This window comes from Hippopotamus amphibius, chromosome 11, assembly GCF_030028045.1.
Source record: "Hippopotamus amphibius kiboko isolate mHipAmp2 chromosome 11, mHipAmp2.hap2, whole genome shotgun sequence".
Lineage (NCBI taxonomy): Eukaryota > Metazoa > Chordata > Mammalia > Artiodactyla > Hippopotamidae > Hippopotamus > Hippopotamus amphibius.
The window spans coordinates 32,708,667-32,733,265 of NC_080196.1; the positions used below are offsets into that span (position 1 = coordinate 32,708,667).

The following is a 24,599-nucleotide window of genomic DNA, read 5'->3' on the forward strand; positions in this document are numbered from 1 at the left end:
ACTGCGGACGAGCCTGTTACAATGCACCAATCTCTGCCCTGAAGTTGAGAACAAACTTCCAGTCTCGGTCACCGAGTCCCTCGAAAACCCTAGCCCTCTCAGCTCATTCTTAAGGAGTCCAAGCCGGGCCTTGAACACCCTCCGGTTCTCAGCTCATCCCCACTCCGCTCCCAGCAGACCCCGCTCTAACGGCCGCCGCGCGGCTCCGGGTCGCCCGCGCGCGGCCCCACACCGCCCGCACCGAGGCAGCAGGGAAAGCGGCTGCCGGCGAGCCGCGCGACGCCCCGCCCCCAGCGCGCGTGGCGGAAGTGGCTGGCTCGGGAAAGGAGTCCGCGCGCCACCTGGCCGAGCGCGCATGCGCCGGCGCCCGCGACGACCGTGGTGGGGGCGTTCGCTGCCCTCCCTCCTCCACCTCTGCCACCCCCGCCCCACAGAGAGAGTCCTGCTCGCGCCATCTTGCCCCCCTCCCCCGCTCAGCCACCCTTTCCCTTTCGACACTCTCAGCCCCCCCACCCCGCCCCTTTCCAAGCGGGTCCCGGGCCGCCGCCGCCGAAACCGCACCACCTCTACCCCCACATTCTCCACGCGGGACGCGCAGCCGTGTCTGCAAGTGTTCTTAGAGCAGAGGTTGTAGGGGGACCGGGGGCGGCGCGGGGGCGAGCGGGGGAGAGGACTGGGGGCCGGGAAGGGCGCCGTGTCCCGCGTGTCTGGGCCCCGCCCCGGCCCCTGTCCCCGGGGGCGGCCGCGGGGGGTCCCGGGCGTTCGCGTCGGACGCCAAGGGACCGAAGCGGCGTCTCCTGAGGCGCCGGCCCCGCGCGACGCCCGGGTTCTCCCGCGGAGAGTGGAGTTGGCCTTGACTCCTCCCCGTAGGCGGGTGGGCGTGGGGCCAGGGGAGCTGGGCGGGCGGGCGAGCGGGCGCGGCGTCGCTGGGTGTGGTTAGAAGCACCTTCCGCGTGTCTTCTGGGTTGTGTTTTGGGGGGAAGAATTCTTAAAGAAGGCAATTGTTGCTTTATGGGCGAGGTGGGAGAAGAGTTAGGTAGCGTTAGTACAAGTGTAGCACCCAGGAAAAGGAAAAGATCGACTCTCTTCTCCCTGGGGTGAGCCCACATCTCTGACCCCTGGGGAAATTATTTAGCTTGTCTTTGGCTGGGTGTTCTGGTCTAAAAATGGGGATAGTAATAGCCTAGCTCAGAATTGTGAGGATTAAATGAGCTTGAATAGTTTATAACAAGCGCCAGGCACTGATCAATTACCGTTAACTACCTGTCATTTTTATCTCCCTGTTTTAAGGAATTCAGAATGACTGTGACCTGGCTTTCTAGGTGAAAAAATCAAAAAACTAATCCGGATTTTTATAGGGGCAGTGGAATGTAGTATCCGACACTCAGAGGCGATCCTGAGAATGTGTTATTAACGTACACGTGGATAAATGAGCTTAACTCCGTGAGGCTATAGAAACTTTAAACTCTTTCGTTCCAAAGAAAGGAGGGTGTATTTATCTGGGAGGGGAGGACCTACGGTTTTAATATATGTGAGGGGCAGAACTTTGGAAACAATTAAATTAACTCTGTAAAGATTTTCTTGAAGACCAAATTGAGGATGGAACTCGTGGAATTTCTGGTGGATGTTTTAGAGAGGCTGGATTTGACTGAATGTTACGAATAATTTCCTGATAGTTACTACTTTGCAAAAATAAAGTGCGCTTCCTTGTTCTATTGCAAGTTTCTTGTCTCTGGGAATATTCAAGAAAATATCTAGAACAGCCTAGGTCTAGAGCAGCCCTGTCCAATGGAACTTTTTGTCATTGTGGAAATATTCTGTAATCTGTGCTGTCCTAATATGGTATCCACTAGACACAAGTGGTTCTTGTGCACTTAAAGTGTGGCTAGTGCACTGAGGTAATTTTTAATTTTATTTTAATTAAGTATAAATAGCTACATGTGTCTGGTGGCTGCCTTATTGGACAGCATAGGTCTAGAATCTAGACTTTGAGACCTTTTCCAGTTCTTAATTTTTTTGAGTTTTAAGTCAGAGAAGCCAACTCTTAGAACATTTGTTGCTTTTGGGAATCATAATTACATTCAAATAATGCCTTTCATTCAAATACTGTAGTTCAAAGCTTGGGTCTGTTAATACTTATTTACAGCTTGCAAATTAAAGCAAAGCATGCTTTTGACTCCTAGGTTGTACAGCTAATGCCAGATTTGTTTGGAGAGTCATAATAATACTTAGTGGAGTGTCCTTTAATCATTGTTGTACTGTTTTGTGACTGTGGGTTTCCACTATCTTTTATCACTTTAGCTTTCAGTGAAAACCTTTCAGCTTTTATTCCTGAAGTTTTTTCCAGTTTGAAAGATGGAGCTTTTTCCTTAACTTTTTGTATAAAAAACAATTTGGTAAATTATAGTAGTAAACTGAGTGTTGGGCCATTTCAGAAGTAGTTTTGTGGTTATTGGTATTTAAAACTTTTGAAGAGATAAGTCTGAAATTTAGTGATATTTTGTAAGATTGCTTTCTTTGAAAGACAGAGTGGTTTTTTTCAAGAAAATGTTTATAAAGTTAAATTTGAAAGAAAAACTTAAAAAAACCCCCCACTTTATTTATAGATAACACACCCTTAAGTCAGGCCTGATGTTTGTAAAGTGGTACCCTTGGTCTCAAGGCTGATGCTAATCCTTGGATCTGGAACAAAAACTTAAAGCTCACGAATTAAGCATATACAAAGAATAGTCCGTAACGTACAAATCAAAATGGGTTGCTCTTATGTAGGGTGACTGCATACCCTGCTTTTTCAGGGACGGTCATGGTTTAGAGCCTGTTTGTCTCAGCATGATTATTAATAGAGCCCCTTTCATTTTCAGAAATGTCCAGTTGGGTCCACATAATAATATGGTCACCCTCCTTTTAGGCTTGTTGAAATTTGGAATATATAATTTTAGGAGGATTAAACATACTGCAGCCTCAGAAATGTGCTTGCTTTAAAGTAGTGACAACGTTATTGCTTATGTGCTTAAATAACAGAAGAGCTATCTGGAATAAGGCCAGCAAGTGAACTGTCCATTTACTTCACGGGTGATTAAAATTTTCTAGTTTTCTCCGTATAATTGGGTAGAAATCTTGGGCACCTTGATTTTTGGTTCTCTCTTGATTTTTAGTGTAGGAATCTGCAAAGAAAGTTAGGCTGTGCCAGTCAGATCAGAACATAGCGTAGTCTCTATGTTGAAAATACCTGTTTTACTTTATGGTGAGGTTGAATAGTGAAATTAGTTAGAAATCTATTATGTTAAAGACTGGTTTTGCTGATGGTTCAGTTAAATAGTAAAGAAAAATAATTCAGCTTAATGCATTATTGGATTAGTTGAATTTATACTGTTGTGCATAAAATATTTTATTGAGAGTCAAACACGTTTGGTTTGATTCCTTACCACATGAGGGTTAAGTGAAGTAACCCATGTGATGTTTTGGGTGCAGTTTTGGGTGCAGTGAAGCACATAAGAAGTAAGTACTCAATAAATATTAGCTGCTCTAGCCTTAAGTTTATTGACTAATGAATCTGGAGAGAGAATAATGTTCTGAGATGCATTGTGGATAGGTGCAAAGAGCACTTAAAACTAATTCGAAAATCTAGGTGTAGCTCTTTTCTGCCATATTCTCTCTGTGTGATTTCAGTTAAGGTATTTAACTTTTCTGAGTCTCAATTTCCTCATCAGTAAAATGGGATTAATACCTAACCTTATCCCACCTCCTCACAGGATTGTTGGAGGCTTCAGATGAGAATTATATAAATTATGTTGTTTTACAGACATTTAATTAATCGGTTTCTTCTCAACCTGTCTGCCTACTACCTCCAGTAAATCTGCAAAAACTGTTTACACATATTTTAATTTGTGAAACCGCATAGAGTATAATAGGTACTGTTACCTAAGATCATTCTCTTTGACGATAATACTGTAAGTCCGAGTAATGGTGCTTTATTGATCTGGTTACAGTATATTCCCTGTACAAAACAACTCTATACTACTGCTGAGGGAGAACCAGCGTTTTCATGGGCACTTGGTTTGTTCCAAACTAATGCTCTATCTCATTTATCCAAACATGTCATTCCCACTTAATAGGTGATACTGATGAGTCTCTGACTTTCTGGAACGGATCTGTAAGTTTTTTTTGCATTATCTTACTGCCTCTGATAGTATCTGACTGATAGTGGATATTGAAGTTTAAATAAGGCTGTGAATATTATAAATAGCATGCTGTCACATAGTATGTATTAGTTGCTGAAAAATGGCTGTGTTCATTGAATTCATAGGGCAGTAAATATGTGAACTTTATAAATTATGAAATATTATACAAATATAAGCTAAAAATCTTGAAGTGGAGTTTTGCTATTTCAAATGCTATCGCGTCTTTTTGACTGAATCCTTTATATTTCACTTTATTCATATTATTTGTTTCTGAATCTTTAAAGGACTACTAATGATAATGTTCTTTCTTTGCGAATATGTGTTTAATAATAACACTTTGCGGTATGTTTTCAAGAAGCTATGCTTTTGCCTGGATTCCTCATCATCGCTGCCGTCATCATGAACTGAGCACTTTCTCGGTACCAGGCACTGTCCTAAGTGCTTTGCTTACATTACAGATGTCACCTATGAGGGAATTATTTTTAATCTCTTTTTTAAAGATGAGGGAACTGAGGCAGGGAGGTGATGTGACGTGCCCAAGGTCACCTGGTAAGTGTTAGAGCCAGTACTTGAAATCCAGAGCCCAGCTCTTTACTGCTAAACTGTGAGTTGGCATAGACAGACACTTCACAACAAAGTTCACTATGGCAGACACATTGTGGAGGTCTTGTGAGTTAATTATAATCAACTTTTATTTGTGTGTTCCTTGTGGGATAGTAGAAAGAACTCTGGACCAGGAGTCAGGGGACCTCAGTTTTAGTCCCAGCTGTATCACTAAATAGTGATGTGTCCTTGGGCAGTTCAAGAAACCCCTCTGGACTTCAGTATCCTCACCTGAAAAATGAGGGATTTGGATGAAATTAGTGACTTTCAAACTGTAGTTCTGAATTTCAAATGTCTTTGGTGCCCCCTCCCGCCAATTTCCATACTTATACTTTGTCTGTTATCGTTATATATCCGTCTGCCTAAGATTTAAGTAAAGAATTCCCGAATTTAACTTTTAAAGTCATCAGTCTCTAAGAAAACTTAATGACAAGTCCCCTGGCTGCTATGTGTACAACTTCTCAGTATTCCATATTATTTTAGTGTGTTAAAACTAAGGCACTAAAATGATAGAAGACTGGTGGATTTTTGTTAAAATAGGTATGTAGATGGACTGAATATTTCAGGTTACCTGGGTCAAAGCCTGTTTTTTGTGTCAAATTTGTGACCTTCACCCAGTGTTTTTACTCTTAGCTTCTTCATTAATAGGGGGGAAACACATGCCAAATAGGGTGGTTGGGAAAAAAGGTGAGCTAATACAGGTGAAAGACCCTTTATAAACTCTGAAATGCTTATACAAATTCACCTCTTTTTTTACATGCCTCCAGTATATCTCCCACTCCTTTTTCTTTTTAGTCATGTAAACTGTGTTTTTAAACCACATGAGCTATTTTATTGAATTGTTTACATTTAATATGGACTTAAGGTTTAATATTTCTAGAATGTGAATCTGGACTGGAAGAGAATCTTGATGTTTAAGAGGTCTTTTTTGACATCCTTGTCAAATACACTTACTTCTTGCTATTAGAAATATAACCATTTCCAAATTTTTGCATATATCTGGAAAGTTAACCATTGTCACTCAATTGTATAATATTTTATGTAAAAACAACGGTGTTGTCAATACTGGAAAAGTAAGCCTGCCATTTTGTCAGGGTTTGGATGTCATGTATTTTAGGATGATCTGATAGGCACATTGGCAGTGCAGTTTAAGAACCATTTTTGCAAAGAATAACATTTTTTTGAAACTCAGTATTTCTTTGAGAGTACTGGATATGAAAGCACGTGGAGAAGAATATGAGACTAAAGAAGAAAAATATAATAATAGAACTTCATGTGTCTCTGAGCAGTGTGTCACAGCTTCTCTGTAGGTTTAAAAAAATAATTGCTCATGTAGCCAACTGAGATATGTAAACTCAGTTTACAATCTATTTTCATAGTTTATAGATGTTTTGATATTTTTAATTCTAGTATATTTTTTGAGTGCCTGTTATGTTGTAGCCACTGTCTTCTTTACAACACTCCTCCAAGATGGGCAGAAATTATTCTTGACAGATGGAGAAACTGAACTTGAGAGATTAGTTGATCCTTATTACCAGGTTCTACTATGTTGATTAACTTGAAGTGGGGCATATATAAATATGTAGGAATTACCATTGTGTTATCCCAAAACTAGGTGTAGGAGTTTTAAAATTTTGCACATTTTAATTTGTTTTTTTATTTTTTGCATTCTCAGTGATTGATCATTTGGTATTATTTTTCACAGTAGGAGAAATTTAGATCATGATGTAACTTGAGGTTTGTTTTTTTTTTTTAAATAACAAAACTAAAATGTAGTGTGTAATAGTGTTGGCTTAACCATAATCACTTCCTGCCTTTGGAGTTCTATGAAAATGAAAATGTTCTGATTATAACAGTTTTCTATTAATTGATATTATGTGGGATGCTCAGATTATGAATGATTGAAATTGAGACTCTGTAGATGCTCCGAATCAGTATATAGGTCTGCTGAATTAATTTTTTTCAGGATGAAACAATTTAAAAATTCCACTGTCTTTTAATAAAGACTGATGGATTTCACAATCCAGATTTTGACACTGTTTTGAGGGTACTGTAACTAGTAATAGTTTTCAACTCCGAGGTATTTTAAGCTGAAGATCTTTCATGGTATTTCTTCTTTGGTCATTTAGTCACTAAAAATATGAGCTGTAACTAGAAACGCAGTAACATGTTCATTACTTTTTTGTTTAATTCACATTTGTGATGTATAACTTTACTACAGTTAAAATTTTTTTGTCATTGTAGTATTTTCTACAATACTGCAATGGGATATGTCCTTAAATTCCATTATTTTTATTAAAAGATGTCAGTTTTTCTACTCTGGAACAGAATTTTATAGGTGTGACATCGTATTGGCTTAATAATAAGGTTTAAATGTAAGTATTAATCAGAGATGAACTTATTCCTTGAGTTCACATTTAAACTGCGGCATGCTGAAATAATCTGGGTCTCCATCTGCACATCTGAGTTCATTTTGTAAAATATGGCAAACAGCTGCATTTCAATGGAAAGCTAAAACAACTGCAGGCCATTAACCCATTGAGAAGATTACAGTAGGTTTTCAGTTCCATGTTAACTGTATTTATTAGAGAAAATTGACTTGAGTGCTTCTGCTTTTAACTGACATTTTTAATTTTTTTTTTTTTAATGTCTGGGAAATAGGAAATAAAGCATTGGAATGATAGGACTTTGATGTGTAAAGAAGTTAATGTCTAAAGAAGTTAATTATCTAAATCATCAAACAAAATGTGGGCACAGGAAATAATTATTTTAAAGATTCTAATGCTCTATCAGCTCATCATGTCAAGAAAAATGTTATTCACCTGTTTGATTTAAGAATTAAGTAACTTGACTGTGAAAGGATGATCGTGGTTATAGTAAACTAGAATTGGGACCTTTTCCCTCTTACCAATAAATACTCTTGATATGAAACATTTGCAGTAGGGGCACAACCTAAGAAAGCTGGGGGTTTAGTATGAATTTAATTTCTGAAATGTCTTTTCTTCAGAGAGCATTAAAGCAAGGTGACTGTATTTGCAAAATGAAAGGGAGGCAATAACTCCAGCAGTGTCTCAGCATAATCCAAAGAATGGCATGCCTTCAAGTCTGAGTCACCTTAAATCATAAGTGTGTTTGGAGACTGGAGTTAATATGTAATCTTTGAGTTTGTCATCTTCTCCAGGATGTCATGTCTCTGTCAGTCTTCTCTTGGGACAGGTGAAACATTTTCTAAGGTCACAGGGAAAGCCAGGTTCCTTTTTTAATCACTGTGTCCTAATTCTGTGGGATTGTTCCTGGAGGTACTTGCTTTCCTGTTTTATTATTCCCCAATCTTGGACAGATGATACAATTTTTTTTTTAACCTGAGTTCCAAATGGTGTTGCTTCTTTTCCTCTTTTGTAGAAAGAAATTCTTATTCCAAAAAAGTCTTGTGAACAAATAAGACAAATTTAGGCTTAAAAAGACTGATGGTCTCTCATAGCATTAGCTTCTTTACGTGTTTTAGAATTTTGGTTTTCAGGTTCAGTTTGAGTGAAACTTTTTTCCTTCTCTTTCTCTGCTCTTGCATGCTCTGTCTAGTGGTTTTCACCTGGCCCTTAGGGCCCTCAGGTTAGACCAGGGCTTATGTTGGCAGAGAGTTGGTCCTGCCACAGGGTGATATTGGGACATTCCAGATCTAGCCACCCAGCTAGTGTGCTGCTTGTCTTAGGTCTCTGTCCTTTTGCCTTCTCAAAAGCTTCTTCTTGTGGCCCATCTCAGGCAGTGGTTTGTAGTAGTTAATTTTTGCAGCTTTCATTCATGGGGCCCAACCTTTCCATCTCAGCTATCTGTGAATAACCTGGTTCAAGTTTCCTTTATCAATTTTAGCCTCCATTGGCCACAGAAGTGGTCAGGTAAGAGGATGTATTAAGAAGATAAATTTGATGGCAATGTTGAGAATGAACTGAGGTGCGAAGAGAAACTATAAATAGAGCTCAACAAGAAAGGGAGGAGGTAAAAACAAAGAATTTATTTGGCTCTTACAAATTATAGGGTGCAGGAGAAGGAGTCAAAGGGGATGACTGAGGTTTTGAGGCAGGCTGACTAGTAGCAGTAGTGATGTCAGTGTGAAAACAGAACTTATTTTATAAGGAAACTAATGTTTGTTGAATTGTATTGAGGTTTGTTAGTGAAACTATTCAAGTTTCTTAAACTTTGTGATTGTGAAATAAGGATATTCTAAGTTTGTCACATAAAAGCTTTTAGCAAATCAAGAGAGGGAGAATTTTTGAGTTCTTTCTGTTTATAATAGTTAACATTGTGCACTGACTGTGTGCTAAGAACTGTTCTGAATGCGTTGTTTATGTTAGTTCATTTAATCCTCACAACAACCCTAAGAGTGTGCAATTTATCATTCCCGTTTTATAGAAGAGGAAACTGAGGCACAAAGAAGTTAAGGAACTTGCTTCAAGCCCTAGTAAAGTAGTAGAGCTGGGATTCTAACCTAGGCAGTCTGACTTATGACTCTAGTTACTTTACAATACTTAAAGTTCTCAGTACTGCTTTATTATATATTTTAAATTTGTTAATCCTTCTTTAGTTGGCAAAGTATTTTTTAAAGAAAATCACTCATAGTATTACTTTTATTACTTTAATGTTATTTTCATTAATTCTTGTTTTTAGGACTGCCACATCCAATAGATAAAATGGTGTATATTAGGATTGGCATCTAGTTTTCCCATTATGCATCAGCTTAATTTCATTGGGGAAAAAAGTCACATTTTAAATTGATGATTTATTTAACCATAAGACTATAAAATATCACAGTGCTCACTTCTGATCTACTGATTGGCTTTGTATTATTTGTATTTTAGGCTATGGTTCAAATGGGAGTTAGATTATGTTTTGGTTTTCTAATTTTGTATCTTACAGCTGTGCAACTCTTTCTTTAAATGAACTCTTACTTGGAACCCCAATATATAAAATAGAAAAATCAGAGTTCTTGTGTTCTGGATGGAACTGGTTGGGGGCTACTGGGAGCTCATTGAAATATTGCTGGGAAATCTTTGGGCTCCCTGGAACACATTTTGAAAACCACTGAACTTTATTAAAATATTTTAATGAGTATTTTTCTTCCAATACTTATTACAGAATATGTAATGAAAAGTTTATCACCCAAGTGAGTAATTTTTTGATGTCATATTTGACTAAGCAGTTTTCTGCCTATTTCATTTTAATAAAGAACAAGTATGGACAAATCAGATTTACATAAATTAGAATTTTAAAAAATTTCTATACTTTTGGAAGTAACTTATGATTGTTTCCGTTCTCCATGCATTTACTTATAGCTAAATACATTTTGTAAGCTGAGTTCTCTTTTTTGTTTAGATGAATAATACTGCAGCCAGCCCAATGTCTACTGCCACTTCAAGTAGTGGAAGAAGTATGGGGAAGTCTATAAGCTTTGCAGCAGAATTGCAGAGTATGATGTAAGTATGGCTCTGTATCTCACTTATTACTATTTTAAGTTTATTCATGTTGATAAAAGACCATAGAAATAATAAGATTTATAAAACTTAATTTGGAACTTTGTACTTAATTAAAATGAGATAGTCTGATAACATTTTAAATAGCTATATACAGAAGGGGCAAACTGGTTAAAAATGCTACAGTGATACTGTATTCAAAAAGTAAGTATTGGTTCATTTTCATAAAAGAATGAATACTCATGTAGACATTTGTGCTCTATTATCTACCCAAATCTGTGTTATGGATTGTTTATTGCTATTTTAGTTTTAGATTTAGAAAATTTTGACATTGGTTATATTCTTGGATAGTTGGAAGTATTTTCAGAGTTCTCAGTTTTTCTCAGATGTCAGTCATAATAGTTCTATGAGCCTAATTTAGTTTTCAGTTTTGATAATATTTGAAATCACTGTGTTCCAGAACTTGAGAAAAAACTTAGGACATTTAAAAAACACATTTATTTAGTTTTTGAGAAATTGCATAATCATCAAGATTTCTTTCTTAAGGCTCTTTTCAACTTGATTTCTGGCTTCTTTCATTGAGTGCAGTTGCATATCTTGATTTGATGAGAGGTAGCATATTTATTAGAAATGTGCTGATGCATAGTAGTTTTTCTTTATTACTGGTTCAGGAGACAGTTTTCTGCATGAGGGGGACAACACATTAGAGCTCTTTTCCTATGGATACATTATGACACAGCCAGCAATTCTAAAAGAATGTTTCTGTTGAAGGTTTAAGTGGGTTTATATTGATACCCTTCCTAGCGGATTAACTCCACTTTGTGATGATTACTGTTCAAAAGAAAGATGAGTTTCAGCATATATCTAATAGTTGCTTGGTAAATATACATTAAACAGCATCATAAACATTCAGGTCACAGGTTTTCAAACATTAGTCTTGGGATCCCTTTATACTCTTAATAATTAAAGACCTTAAACAGTGTTTGTTTATGTGAATTGTATCTATTCATATTTATTGCTTAGAGTTTAAAACTGAGAAATAAAAATTATTTATTAATTTATTTGAAAAAATAATAAACCTATGATACATTAACATAAATAACATATACTCTATAAAAATTATATTCTAAAACCAAATATTGGTAACATATTTTGTTAGGTAAGATGAGACTAAATTAAATGTGTTAATTTAGGAGTTGTGTGAGGTGAGGCTGTCTTTTAAATTATGGAAAATTTTAAGGGCTTATGCTTGTATATACTTTTGTATATTTAAATTTTTTAGCTGTAGTTTAATAGCTTTATGTTAAACTTTTATGATGTACTATGTTAATTATGTTTAAAAATATTAAACATGTTTTAGGATGTTTATAGTAAAGTGAGGAAGTTCATTTTCCTATAGAGCCAGTTCATTGATCTACTTTGTATTTTTAAAAACTTTTAATTTTGAAAATTTCAGACTCATAAAATTATTGGAATACTGTAATGAACTCCATGCATCCATCATCAGACTAATGATAATTGTGTTTTGCCGGTCTTCTTTAACCTTTCTCCCTACTCTTCACTTTTTCATGAAATATTTTAAAGCAAATCCCAGACATCATATTTCAAATTTGCTGTTATTTATTAAAACAATATATTTATTAGTAGGTAAAAAAAAACCATGTTTTATAGCAGAGGTCAGCAAACTATGGCCATAGACTGGCTGCTTGCTTTTGAAAATAAGATTTTATTGGACCACAGTCACATTCATTATTTATCTATTATCTGTCACTGCTTTCATGCTACATGGCAGAGTTGAGTATTTGTGACAGAAACCATATGGCCTGTAAAGCTGAAAATATTTACTCTGTGGCCCTTTATGGAAAGTGTGATGACCCCTGATCTGTAGAAACAACTCTCTGTAAGAAGAAAGCTGTATTTCCTTTTGTCATTTATACTTAGGAGAGGTTCTGCTTAGTGCGTTGAATAGACTGCAGGGCAGTTAAGAAAACTGAGAAGAAAATAAAATAAAAGCTAAATTCAGCACTTTCTTATTAAATACTTTTGCAAACATCTTCCCAACTAATGTGCTTAAGCTGGATTCAGAATGCGAAAGTTATTGTTGGCCACAGATTTGGAAGAAATGTACATTTTCCTTCTATTTCGGACCTCATGGAGAGGCCACTCCTAATAGTTACATTCATCATTTAGAGTCTGAAGGTATTTTTTTCTTCTTATGAATTGCTTCATAGAACTGGAAAATAGAGCCAAGATTAGGGGAATCCTTTTTTTTATTTGCCAGTATCTTCTACTGGCATAAGGTTTTCAGGCTTTTGATTATATAAAATTAGAATCAATATGTGTTTGATCCTTGCTTATGTGGTTTTAAATGAGAAAGTGCAGACTTAAGTCTCTGTTAATTTTGTGTTGTAGGAATTTAATTCTGTGAATCTCTACTTTTTTCTCTCTGCATTTTCACAGTTCTAAGCCTGTTTGTATTGTATATTGCTGTTTTTTATCCTCTGGCTACTGTCTTCTCTACCCAGTCACCACTAATGAGCTGTTTCTTCTGGGCTCCCTGCCCTCTAAATAAGTAACAGTATTGTAGTCTCATTTCCAGGGAATGGCTTCACTGAAAGATGTCTAGTTGTCCCGCACAAATGGAATTGTTAGGGTCTGCTATTAAATATAGAACTGGCAGCCCGTCTGTTCTCCTAATAGAGCCTTGATGGGACTGACTGTATTTTAAGTTTGGGTGAGAAATACCATAAGTGCAGCATTCTCTAGGAAGTGCTTCTACAGATTTTAAACTAAAGGACTGGCAGTCAAACAATTGCTGGTGGGTTGGGGATGACAGCAGCTTACCCTTACCTAGTGTATGTAACTGAGCACATTTGCTATATGCTCCATATCACAGCTTTTGGAATAACATGTGCTGGAAAGTTCCAGAGGCTTTTCATTTTTAAGTTATTGAACTCAAGTAGCCTGTAAATTAGAAAGTGAGATCTTTTCAATCCACATTGCAGGTATTTTGACAGACTTCTTTTAAGAATTTAAATTAATTTAAATGCACTTCAAGGAATCTTCATTGGGCTTTCTCTTCCTTATTTTACTCATGTATAAATTTCTTTGCCTTGTTATATTGTACTTTTGTAGGTTTATAGGCCTGGTGATAATGTCAGGTTTCACTGCTTGGTAGCATTTAGTAATTCTCATGTGACCAAATTAAAAAAAAAAGGATTTTGTTTGTATACTATTTATATTTCACAAGAATTCTTCCCAGTGAAAATTTTATCCTTATTTAAAATCCACAGATTGAATAAAAAAATTTCTAAATCAGAGTTTTCTTTATATACAATAAAGTTCACTTTTTTAGTTGTACTATTCTGCAAGTTTTACATTAAAAAAAAAAATCAACATTCTTGAATCCTTATATAGCAGGACCTTCATGGCTTCAAGATAGTCTAGCAATTGCGAACGGTTATGGAGACTAAAAATTGTCATGTAATAGGACATGAAAAATTCCATGGTATCACAAAGGAGGGAGTGATGAGCTTTGAGGGTAAGCTTCCTAACTTTAGATCTGTACTTTTGACTGCTTCCTGAACATTTATTAATTATTGTATTAGCACCTCAAACTTAGTATGTCCAAAACTGAACTAATAATTTTCTCAGTAAGATTTGCTTCTCTTGGGAATTTTTGGGGTAAATAGCAATAACTATTTATTCATTGCTACACTAGAGTAGGGCATAGTTGTGTATGTGAAATGGTATCATTTGGCTATTATTTAACGTTATGAAGTTATGAGCTGTGAAAGAATGTGTTCCCAGTTCTATACTTACCTTAATATGGCATTAAAGGGACCTATTATATAAATATATCAATTAGTAATAGATGTTTATTAAACTGACACAGGGTTCCTTCAAACATTGAGTTTCCCTGGTGCATTTAAGTTTGTTAGGAAACTGGAGGAAAGAAATTCTTAATGGTAAAAAGTGCTAACATTAATGTGTTACAGTTTCAGAGATGCCTTAATAATGCCAGTGATAATAGCGAATGCTATTATGTGTACCAGGCCGTCTCCTGAGTACTTCCACATGCCGTTTTATTTACTCTTCACACAACCCTATGAGGATACTGTTATTCCCTTTTATAGATGAGGAAACTGAGACACAAAGGTTCATGACACCAAAAATTGCCATTACAGCAAGTGGTAAAACTACATTTCAACCAGTAAAACTTATTTTGATTTATAAAATTTAGTTTACAGATGAACTTTTACCAACTTATGTATGACTAGTGTGGTGTGATGAAGTAATATGGGAAAGATGAATAATTGTTCAGTTAATTACTGTTATTTGTGATGAAGTCTAATTTTTATAATAAATATTGGATTGTTACGATTTTCATATTATCATAGCATTTATTTCAGTTTCCTATACCTAACCACCAAATCTTTTTAAGCAAGGCCATGTCAGTAACCATGAGAAAGTATAATTTTTCAAAGAAATTGAATACTTATATACTCCTTATTGGATGCTTATATTTGTAGTATTTCATAATTTTGGATATAAACATGGCTACATTGTTGAATATTTAAATGTCTATCCTACTTGTATGTTTTGTCACTATTAAATAATTATTTATTTTAATTCCTGATATTTAAATTACATTAAAATGTAGATAAACTTATCCTTGTACTTTTTGTGAAATGCATCTATTTGGAATGTTTTAAGATATGTACTGGTTTATAAGTATAATAATAATGAGGGTTTCCAAATTGTAGTATAAAATTGGTCACAGTCTTTCCTGAAAGTTAGAAAATGTGCAAAAGTTGATTGAGAACATAAAAGCACTGTGTAACTGAAAGTTGTTTATACTTTTTTCCTTTCAGAAATGAAACAAGGTAATGTTTAAGTTGCTAGATCCAACTGAATTAAGTGCTTGCATTGAAAGAATGTTATTTTATAAATGTGACCAAATACAGTTTTGAATTTGTATTTAAGCCTCTCCATCAATTGTTTCATGAAAAGAAAATACCTGGGCCTTTTATTTTAGGATATATAATTACCAGAGGGAAAAACATTTTGTTCATGAATGAACAATGAATTCTTGAAATTCAGGGAGATAGAGTCATTTTAAATCTGTGATGAAAACCCTTAGTTATGTGGGGAAAAATAGGTAAAACTTCACAGATTTGTCGTTCTAAAATTCCAGTATTATATAAGTGCAAGTTATTACACTGGTTAGTGGGAACACCTGTTCTGAACTAGTTTGATGGCAGAACCAGGACCTACCTGATACATGGTTATTTATTGGCTTCACTTATCTTTGGTGTTAATATTCATGAATTCTACAGTGTTCCTGAGTGCTTCCCTAGACCCTGCTGAGGGTGTTATGTAGAATATGGTTTTTGTGTAATATTAACTTTCTAAAATCTGAAAACTGCCTAATTCTGACATACATCTTTCAGATTAGGCATTGTGACTTGCATCTACCTTGTAGGGTTTGTATGAAGATTAAGTGAGATATTGAGTCAAAGCACATAGTATTGTTCCTGGCACATAGTAAACCCTGTCCTGTTGGTACTTATCATTGTATTTAAAAGAATAATTGTAATCATCAACATATTGATTTAGGAGTTTATGAAAGTGATTCAGGTGCAGGGGGAAATGTTTGCAATTTTATGGGAAGAATTTTTGTAATTGTAGAGAAAAAATTGATTTCTCTATATTACAGCATGCTGCCCGGTAGAACTTTCTGTTTCTGTGCTCCCCAGTGTGGTAGCCACTAACCACATGTGCCTTTTGAGTACATGAAATGAGTTAGGGAACTGAGCAACTGAATTTTGCATTTTATTTTGATTAATTTAAATTTAAATAGTTACATGTGGCAAGTGGCTACCATATTGGACAGCACAGAAGAAATACGGAAAATATAAATAATACACGGAATCCTTCTTTTCTGGTATGCTTACATTTTTATTGAAATTGGGAAAATATATTTTGCATGTTACATGATTTTATTTTGTATTTACTCTTAACACTGTCATCCATTTACTTTTTACTTCTTCCTCTTTTTTTGGATTGTCATTGTCTCACAGTTCTTTAGTGATTTGGGGATGTTTGGTTACTTTGGCAGGTCAGATTTGATTGGGAGGTTTAATATTACATTCGTGTTCCATTTTATAGGCAGTCCGGATAATATTGAAGTGCATTTCTTAAAAATGTTCTTTTGTGAATTTACTTCATAGATTTATACTTAGTCTTTCTGCAAATCCTGTGACTATAGCTCTGGGTATATTGTATTGCACTTGATTATCATGCCAGTTTTGTAACTGAATATGTAACAGCATGGTGAGTTTTGGGCGCTCATTTTCGAGTAGCTAGATTTGTAAAATTTACTGGCAGCTATAAAGTTAACAGTATGTTATGGAGCATTTTGTCAATTCATTATTTTTATTTTTAATATGCTGAGATTTTGAAAACTTACCTTTAAATATATAAAGGTCAAAATTAATCTTTGAAAAAGGTACTTGATAAAAATGGATTCTTCAGTACTGAAGATATATCAGAAAGTGGTTAGTAATTCTGGGTAGGATGTTAAAATTTGTTATCTATGATTATGTGCTTTCCTCCTTACAGTAAATTCTGTTGATACAGAATGTAAACAACTCTTAAAGTTAAAAAGATGTGATTTTTTAAAAGAATAGTAGATTCTTAATATAGAGGAATGGATCTTTTTGATCTTGATTCTCTGTTGAGTCAAAGGATCCATGGCTGTTTTTAAGTTTGCAGAAACACAGTTCTGATTCTCTCTAGATGAGAGACATATGCAGTTTTATATTACAGCCAAAGAAATGGGAATTGACTTATTCTGTGGTGTGTTTTATTATGTTAGCATATGTATGAATATGTGTGAGCATATTTTTAGCATATTAAAAGACTTCACAAAAGTGTGTATTGGTATAAGTATGTCACCTTTTGCAAGTATCTTTTTTTGACATCTCTGCATAGACATTTAAACAATCTTAAGTAAAACATTATATGCCTTTTTAAAAATACTGTAGTAATTGGGTTTTCTAACTGGCATAACATTTTTTTCCCAGGACAGAATAAAGAGAGTTTACAAACCCCTGGTTCTGGGGAAGAGTAGTGAGAACTAATCCTTAATCTGTTATCTTTCACTGCCTTCTTCCTGTTTCTCTGTCTTGAAAGAACCAGGTTATAACCAGTTTTTGAGTGTTACTAACCTTTTGTGGCTTTCTCCCTACTCCTGTATTACATGCATTGGTAATGTGTATTTAGTAAGGATAACAATATACTAGTAATATGTTTCTGCCAGTTGTGGGTTAAACTTTTTGGGCTGGACTGGCAATCAATTAATACTTATTTCTACAACAAAAATAACATTCTTTTTGTGTGGAATTTCTTCCACACAGTCAAACTTGGAGTACAACCCATTTCTAAGTCAAATACTATTTGTATTTTTTATTCTGCCTCTTTCAACCTAGAATTTGGGATTAACAGTGTCCTTTATGTCACATCCTTTAGAAGAATGTAAGCAGAGATAACGTTTGTTTTAAATATACAATAAAACTTCACTTATCTGGAATTTGTAATAAAATATAAATATTTTAAAGGGTAAGTTAACATTAAGGACAGTAATACCACATATAAGTGAGTGATTAAGATAACATGGTACAACGGCAAGGATTGTAGATTTGGAGCTGGAAGATTTGGTTCACTTTTGTATTGGCATATTTTATAATGTTAAGAACAAAATACCTGCCCCCTCTTAAAAAAAAAATCATAAGCCGTTCAAATGTTACAAGTAGGCAAATTACTATATCAATATTTTATTCAGAATGAAGTAGTTTTTATATTATAGAAGCAGTTCATGTTATTTGCTGAAAAAAAAAATCAGAAAATACAGACAGATAATAAAGAACACTTAAAACTCACTGAATTAAAACACTGTTAATGTTTTGGTATTTATCTTTCCACTTCCTTCTAATGCACATAAAAAATAAATACCAAAATCCCATACTACAACTGCTGTTGGGTAACTTGGGTTTTTACTTATTATTATGTAATATCATAAGCCATTTCCATGTTGATAAATAAATGGCATTGTCTTTGTAGCTGCAATAGTTTGTATTCCATTATGATGTCTTTAGGTAATCTTGTAAGTATGTTAGGTTATTTCCTATTTTTTAGTTTTACAGATAGGACTGTAATGAACTTCCTTTACGTACAGGTATAGATCTCTCTCCTCCCTTCCTTCCCCTTCTCTCTTTCTTTTCCTTTGTATCTGTATCTATATCTTTGAGCATGTGACTAGATATTTCATTAGGAATAATTTCTTTGTTTTTGATGACCTTCCATAAAGGCTTTAATGAATTATGATCCCACCAATAGTATATCAATGCCTTGCCAATGTTGAGTAATGTGGCATATATATGATATGTATTATTTATATATAAATAAGTTTATATTTATATATAATCTTTTAATTTGTCATGTTTAAAATATATATTATTATGAAAGAATTGCTTTAGTTTAGTTTTAATTGGTGATAATTTAATAATAGTTACACCATAAAAATTTCTCCCGTCCCTGTTGCCTGATTTCTTCCCTTTGAGTGACAACTTTTATTCTTTCTTGGGTATTCTTTCTGGTTTTCTTTATCTACATTATAAACACATATGAATGTATGCTTATTTTTTCCTTTTTACACATGGGGTATCAATCTATAGACATTCTTTTATGTTTAGTGTAAAAAAAAAATGCACCAGGAGATCTCTGTGTAGCAATATATGAAAGAGAGAGAGAAATGTATTTAATTTAAAGTTTTTCTAGCATTTTGTAGTTGAGTTACCGTTTTGATGAACTCTGGAGCCTAAATAAACAAGGGAGAGCTTTATTTTTCAGGGAAGCTGAGGCAACTTCTAAATGAGTTACTTAAGTCAGAAGAGGTAATAAGGTCCTCACATGGATAAGCAAAAAAGAAGAAAATAAAAGCTATCTGTAATCTCTTACCAAGAGAGTCTTATATTTTGGGTGTGTGTGTATGTGACTGACTGAATTTTTTTTAAGTTCTTAGTAATTTTTAGTCATTACTGTGCTTTTTTGGTACCCTATCCCCAACCCCCAATATACTGTAAACAGTTTTCTATGTTATTAGACAGTTATTTTCATTATATAGACACCTATTATGTTTTTAATCCTCTGTTATTGAACCATTTGGTTATTTGCAGTTTTTCCACTGTTATTGAAAATGATGTGCTGAATTCTTAATATCTATTACCTTCTATAAAAGTCTAAGAAGAAGAATTTTTTTGAGTCTAAAAGCTTTTTTGATAGTAACTTCCTAATTTTTCCTCCAGGAAAATTGGACTTTTTACATTTCTATCAACAGTTGTGAGAGGACCGCCCTCCATCTCTCTCTGACAGTTTAACAGTAGAAACAATGTGCTTTTCTTTAGCTATTTTACATTACAGCTTTCCTTCGACTACAGAGTCTGAAAATATTTTGGCCATTTATATTTCTGCATTTGTGGGTGTGTGTTCATATTCTTAGCACAATTTTATCGAGTTTTTGTTTTTTCCCATGGTTTATTAGGGCTTTTAATATATTGAAGGCATTGCCCTTTATTGACCGTGTATGGCCCTCTCCCCACAATCCCCCATGCCCTTCATCTTTTGGTTCCCTTAAGGTTTATTTCTTTTTAATATGTTTGTTTTCGTTTTTAATGTAGTTAAATCAGCCTTGTACTTTATTACTTCCACTTTGACAGAAAGTCCTACCCTCAACTTTTGTACAAATCATCATGTACTTCTCATATTTCAGGCTTCTAGTTTCTACAATTTAATATTTAATCCATTATTTTGTTGTATAGTGCCAACGAGGGTTCTAATTTAAAACAATTTTACTTTAGGTTGGTTTGCCAGTGGTCTCACCACCACAAATTATATAAACCTACCTTTTCTCTCAGACTTGAAATGCTACCTTTATCAGATAATAAATTATTTTTTTTAAGTTTTCTACTTTGTCTATTGAATTGTCTATTCCTTTGCCAGTACTACATTACTTTAGTTATTATAGCTTCTTAATGTGTTTTAATATTTGGTATTAGAGTTTGGGGTCACCTGCATAACTTTTCTTTTTAAAATATTTCTTGTCTCTTTTCCTATTTTTATTCTTCCAGATGAATTTTGAGGAATCATTTTATCAAGTTCCAAAGCAAATTCTAAGTGCAAATTTTAAGCAGTTTCATTTTTCTTTTCTTTTTATGCTTTCTGCTGTATACTCAAATTTCAGACATTGGTCTTTGTGATTCATTTTACTTTTAAAGTTGATTAATGAAATAATTTTACTTTTAGAAAGTTTATTTGAAACAACATTGGATAGAAACTGACTAATGAGTGACTTGGTTAACTAGTGTGTGATTAGAGATGCTGAAGAATGTCTCAGTTTTCTTTAGTATTTGTTTTTCTTGCTTGAATGTAGAATTGTGCTGTGCCTGCAGTGTGTAAAAATCAGCCAAACTGTCTCCCCAATTTTAAATCGTGCAGTTATTATTCTTTTTTTTGAATGGAGAGCACGATTGGAAACAAAAGACTAGCTTAGTTTTTTATAGGTATGTAAAACTGTATTCTAATAAATTAAATACAAGGGCATTTATGCCATATATGTCATAGAGAATAAACGTATGTAATGTATTTATTTTATAAACACATGAGCTAATTTAAGTGATGAAATGAATCTTATCTTGACCATTTTAATGAAAATCTTCCTATAGTAAGTTTATTATAGCACATTTATGACTGTGTATAAATGGAATACCAGGTACAATTTAATCTTTTTTTAGCTGAAATTTCATTGTAAATATCAGGTGTTGCAATCCACTTGTATTATAGTGATGCCCTAGGGTATCAGAGAGGCATAAAGTGTACTTTGCTTCTGTGGTAAATAGTCCTACTTTGCTATGCTATTTGAATTATAATTTTCTTTTGTAGAGTTTTATGTTTTCTCTTTTGTTTGCATCAGCTAATTTTGTTGCTGTTGTTGTGCCATATGCTGTTGTGCCCCCCTTTTGAATGCTGCTTCCAGCCTACTATAGACTAGAAATTGAATTTATTAGATTCATATTTAAAATAAGAAGTCATACTCTAGGAAAGCCTGATACACTTTCTCTTCTGAGAAAGTCACTTGATCTTTGGTGCATAAACTTAATATCAATTTTGATAGCTGAGTTTACTTATTACTTTTGGTTTTTGGCTGGCTGTATTTTTAGTAGCTGAAATTGTCAGATAGCAGGTCAGAGTTTATTTGCAAGTCTTCTGTTTGGGAGTGAATCTGTTTTCACGATGAAACAATGTTAGGAATGTTAGTTAGGCTGCTGGGTTAGTTCAATACACACAAATTTTTTTTTTTAATCCATAAAAAATAGTCTGATGTAATATTTTCAGCTATGTGTAGTTTTCATTTATACCATTTTGAAGAAGCAGGCAAGGCCAGTGGCTGGGGCTGGCAAGAATGGGAGGTAGGGAAGCTTCAGCGGTGAAGGTTTGTAATGGCAGCAAGTGGAGTTAGGGAGAGAAAGCTAATTAGGAATATGCTTAGTGTTGCCTAAGTTGTCAGAGGCTCTGCAGAGCTTATAAAAGGTTTCTAACAGCAAGGTTGTATAATTTTCTATAGCAGTGCTCAACTGCTGGGCATAGTACTGGAAAAGAAAGATGATGGGGTTGATTTAGGATTTGAAGGGCAGATGTAACAGAAAAATATTGAAATTCGAGGTGTTAGAGGTTCTGATCACTGAGCCTAGGCTGGTGGGGAGGGATGGAATAGAGAGGTATGAAGGAGTTGATCAATTTGTAGAAAAGTGGGAAAAGGAGAAGGGTTTGGAAATATAAAATGAATGAAATATAAAATTAAAGTAGAAGATTAAGAGAACTGGAGGAATAGAAGATACAACAATATGGAAACATCAGCTGGGACATCTCATCCTCCAAGAAGATGCTCCTGTCCTGTCTAGTCTTGTTGATTCCTTTCTCTGTGCTGTGGCACCTTGTAGTATACTCTTATAGAAGTCCTTATTTTACTGTATTCCAGGGATCTATTTACTTGCCTATTTCTATTCCCTACTGTAAGCTTCATGGGTACAGAGCTTGTTTTAATTTTCCTCTTTTACAGTAGCTGGTACCTGTTAGGTACCTAGTAGTTGTTGAATTTAATAGGATAAATAGGAAGTTATGTTCAGAGTGGGATAGTATAATTTAGGACAACTGCCATGGGAGTTGCTAAAGTTGAGAAGAGGTTAAAACATTTTCATGTCACTCATCTGTTTTTTCTTATTTTAATTTTACCATTCCGCTTATTCTCTTACTACATTAACTTTAGTTTCTTCTTCATCTTAGTTGCATGAAAAACATTCTTTTCGGTGTAACATTCTGTGTTTTGAATGTCTCTGATTTAATTGAAACCTCTAATTCTTCCTTAGAAGATTGTAGCTATAGGTCATGTCTGGTTTGTAAAAGGAAGGTTGGTCTTGTGGAATCATACAAATCTGAGTGAATGCCGTTAGTTCTCTTCTTTATATCGCTGGGAATTTTGTTTTTAAAATTCAAATAAACATATACATCTCTCAGATTACTTATGTGGATTGAATCAGATTGTATAAATCATTTACACAGATGATAGGTGTTCAGTGCAAATAAGTGTCTATACCTTTTAAGTTAGTTTGACTGTATAGGGTTTCAGATAGAATTGAACCTCAGCATATGTTTGTAGGACCACCTATCTGCCTTTATTCAGAAACAGAGGAATCTGTGTAGTATCAGTTACTTAGACTGAATGGAAAATCTGTGATTCTTTTTATTTATTCCTGAAGAAACTGAAGAACAGTGAGATGAGGTGATTTGCCCTAGAATGTGTAGTAGGTTAGTTTTGGGTTCATGGCTGTATACCTGGTCTTCTGAATATCAGCCCAGTTTACTTTCCCAGATCGTGTCTGCTCCAAATTAGTGTTAATTTGACTATTCTTCACTTATTCCTCATTTTTTAAACCATCAGCCCTGACTCAGTTCTTTGTTTTACTTTTATATTTGAGATGACACTACACTATTGAACCCACTTTAAAGTGAGTAGTGAGGTGTGTTCTTGAAGTGTTTGTGTTAATTTAGGGCATAACTTCTTTATGTGCCTTAATTCCTGTGATCATCTATTATAAACTGCTCTGAAAGTATAAAGACTTCATTCGTTTAGATACTACTGAGAAGTCTAAATTTCCTGATTAGAACCTGACGTTTAGTTGACAAAAAGAGCTTATCCTTAAATTTTTTTTTTGCTTTCATGTCTCATAAGCTTCCTTTAAAAGACACATTTTATGACCACATTTCAGCAGCCAGATGTTATTTTTACAAACTGTTCTTCCTTTTGAAGTTAGTTTTTTCCTTTGTTTTTTCTCCTCTCATTTCAACTGGAACATTTAGTCTAAAGAGGTGCCACCCAGTACAGCCAGTATATGGACTGTTTCTCAATGTCTTTTATGAGATTAGTAGCTTGAGTGAGATTGTAGACTAGTCCCCTGCTTCCTTTGCTGAGACAGTTTTCCTATGATACAAGTGGAGTTAAATGATTTGCACAGTGATGTGCATTCTGTGGCACTCTTTATCTCATTGTGGACTCGTAATAGACAGTTCTGAGACTGTCACTAATAGGCAGACCACATTTAATATAAGGGATTATTGAATGCTAATGTTTTTCATTTACTTGTCAACAAATGCCTATTGAGTGCCTACTGTTTGCTAGGCAGTCTTCTAGGCTCTGAGGATATGGTAGTGAATAAAACAATAATACTGCACCCCCCTAACCCCCCCATTCTCATGGAGTTTACATTCTAGTTCTGTTAGAAATACGATTATTAGTTCTCTTTTCTCAGAAGTTCTACTGTTTTTGTATTAAAGCTGTATTTTTGCAGTTTATAGTCTTATGTACTTGAACCTGTGCCTTAATTCTGTATGTTTACATACAATGGTAATAGTACTGTAAAAAATTAAATTTTTAAAATTTAATCAACTTAATTTTTTAAGTTGATTCTCCTGAGCTTTCTAGGTAGAGAATTGTATTATCCACAAGTAATGGTTATTTCTCTTTTAAGTCAGAACTTCCAGAACATTAACAACGAAGAGTGAGTATAATGGATCTTTTTATTCCTTACTTTAATGGAAATGTTTTTCATATTCACTAGCAAGCATGATGTTGATTTTTGGTTTAAAATGGTTTAAATCACTTTGAGGAAATAGTTTTATATTTCTGGATTTAAAAAAAATGAAGGTGAGTTGAGTTTTATCAAATGCCAAAAAG

At 34.7% G+C, this 24,599-nt stretch overlaps 1 protein-coding gene across 5 annotated transcripts in view; it reads left to right on the plus strand.

The window, feature by feature from the left end:
• Nucleotides 1-439: 439 nt before the first annotated feature.
• Nucleotides 440-24,599, plus strand: part of SUPT3H (SPT3 homolog, SAGA and STAGA complex component) — a 451,548-nt gene continuing 427,388 nt past the window's right edge. For 3 of the 5 annotated variants that reach the window (XM_057699373.1, XM_057699374.1, XM_057699371.1), the window contains exons 1-2: nt 440-627; nt 10,152-10,252. In XM_057699373.1, coding sequence (XP_057555356.1) covers nt 10,152-10,252 — 101 coding nt within the window. In that variant the 5' untranslated portion in view covers nt 440-627. Of the gene's footprint in view, nt 628-8,713; nt 8,778-10,149; nt 10,253-24,599 lie in introns of those variants that run through there. The other 2 variants (XM_057699372.1, XM_057699375.1) reach the window with 2 other exon arrangements.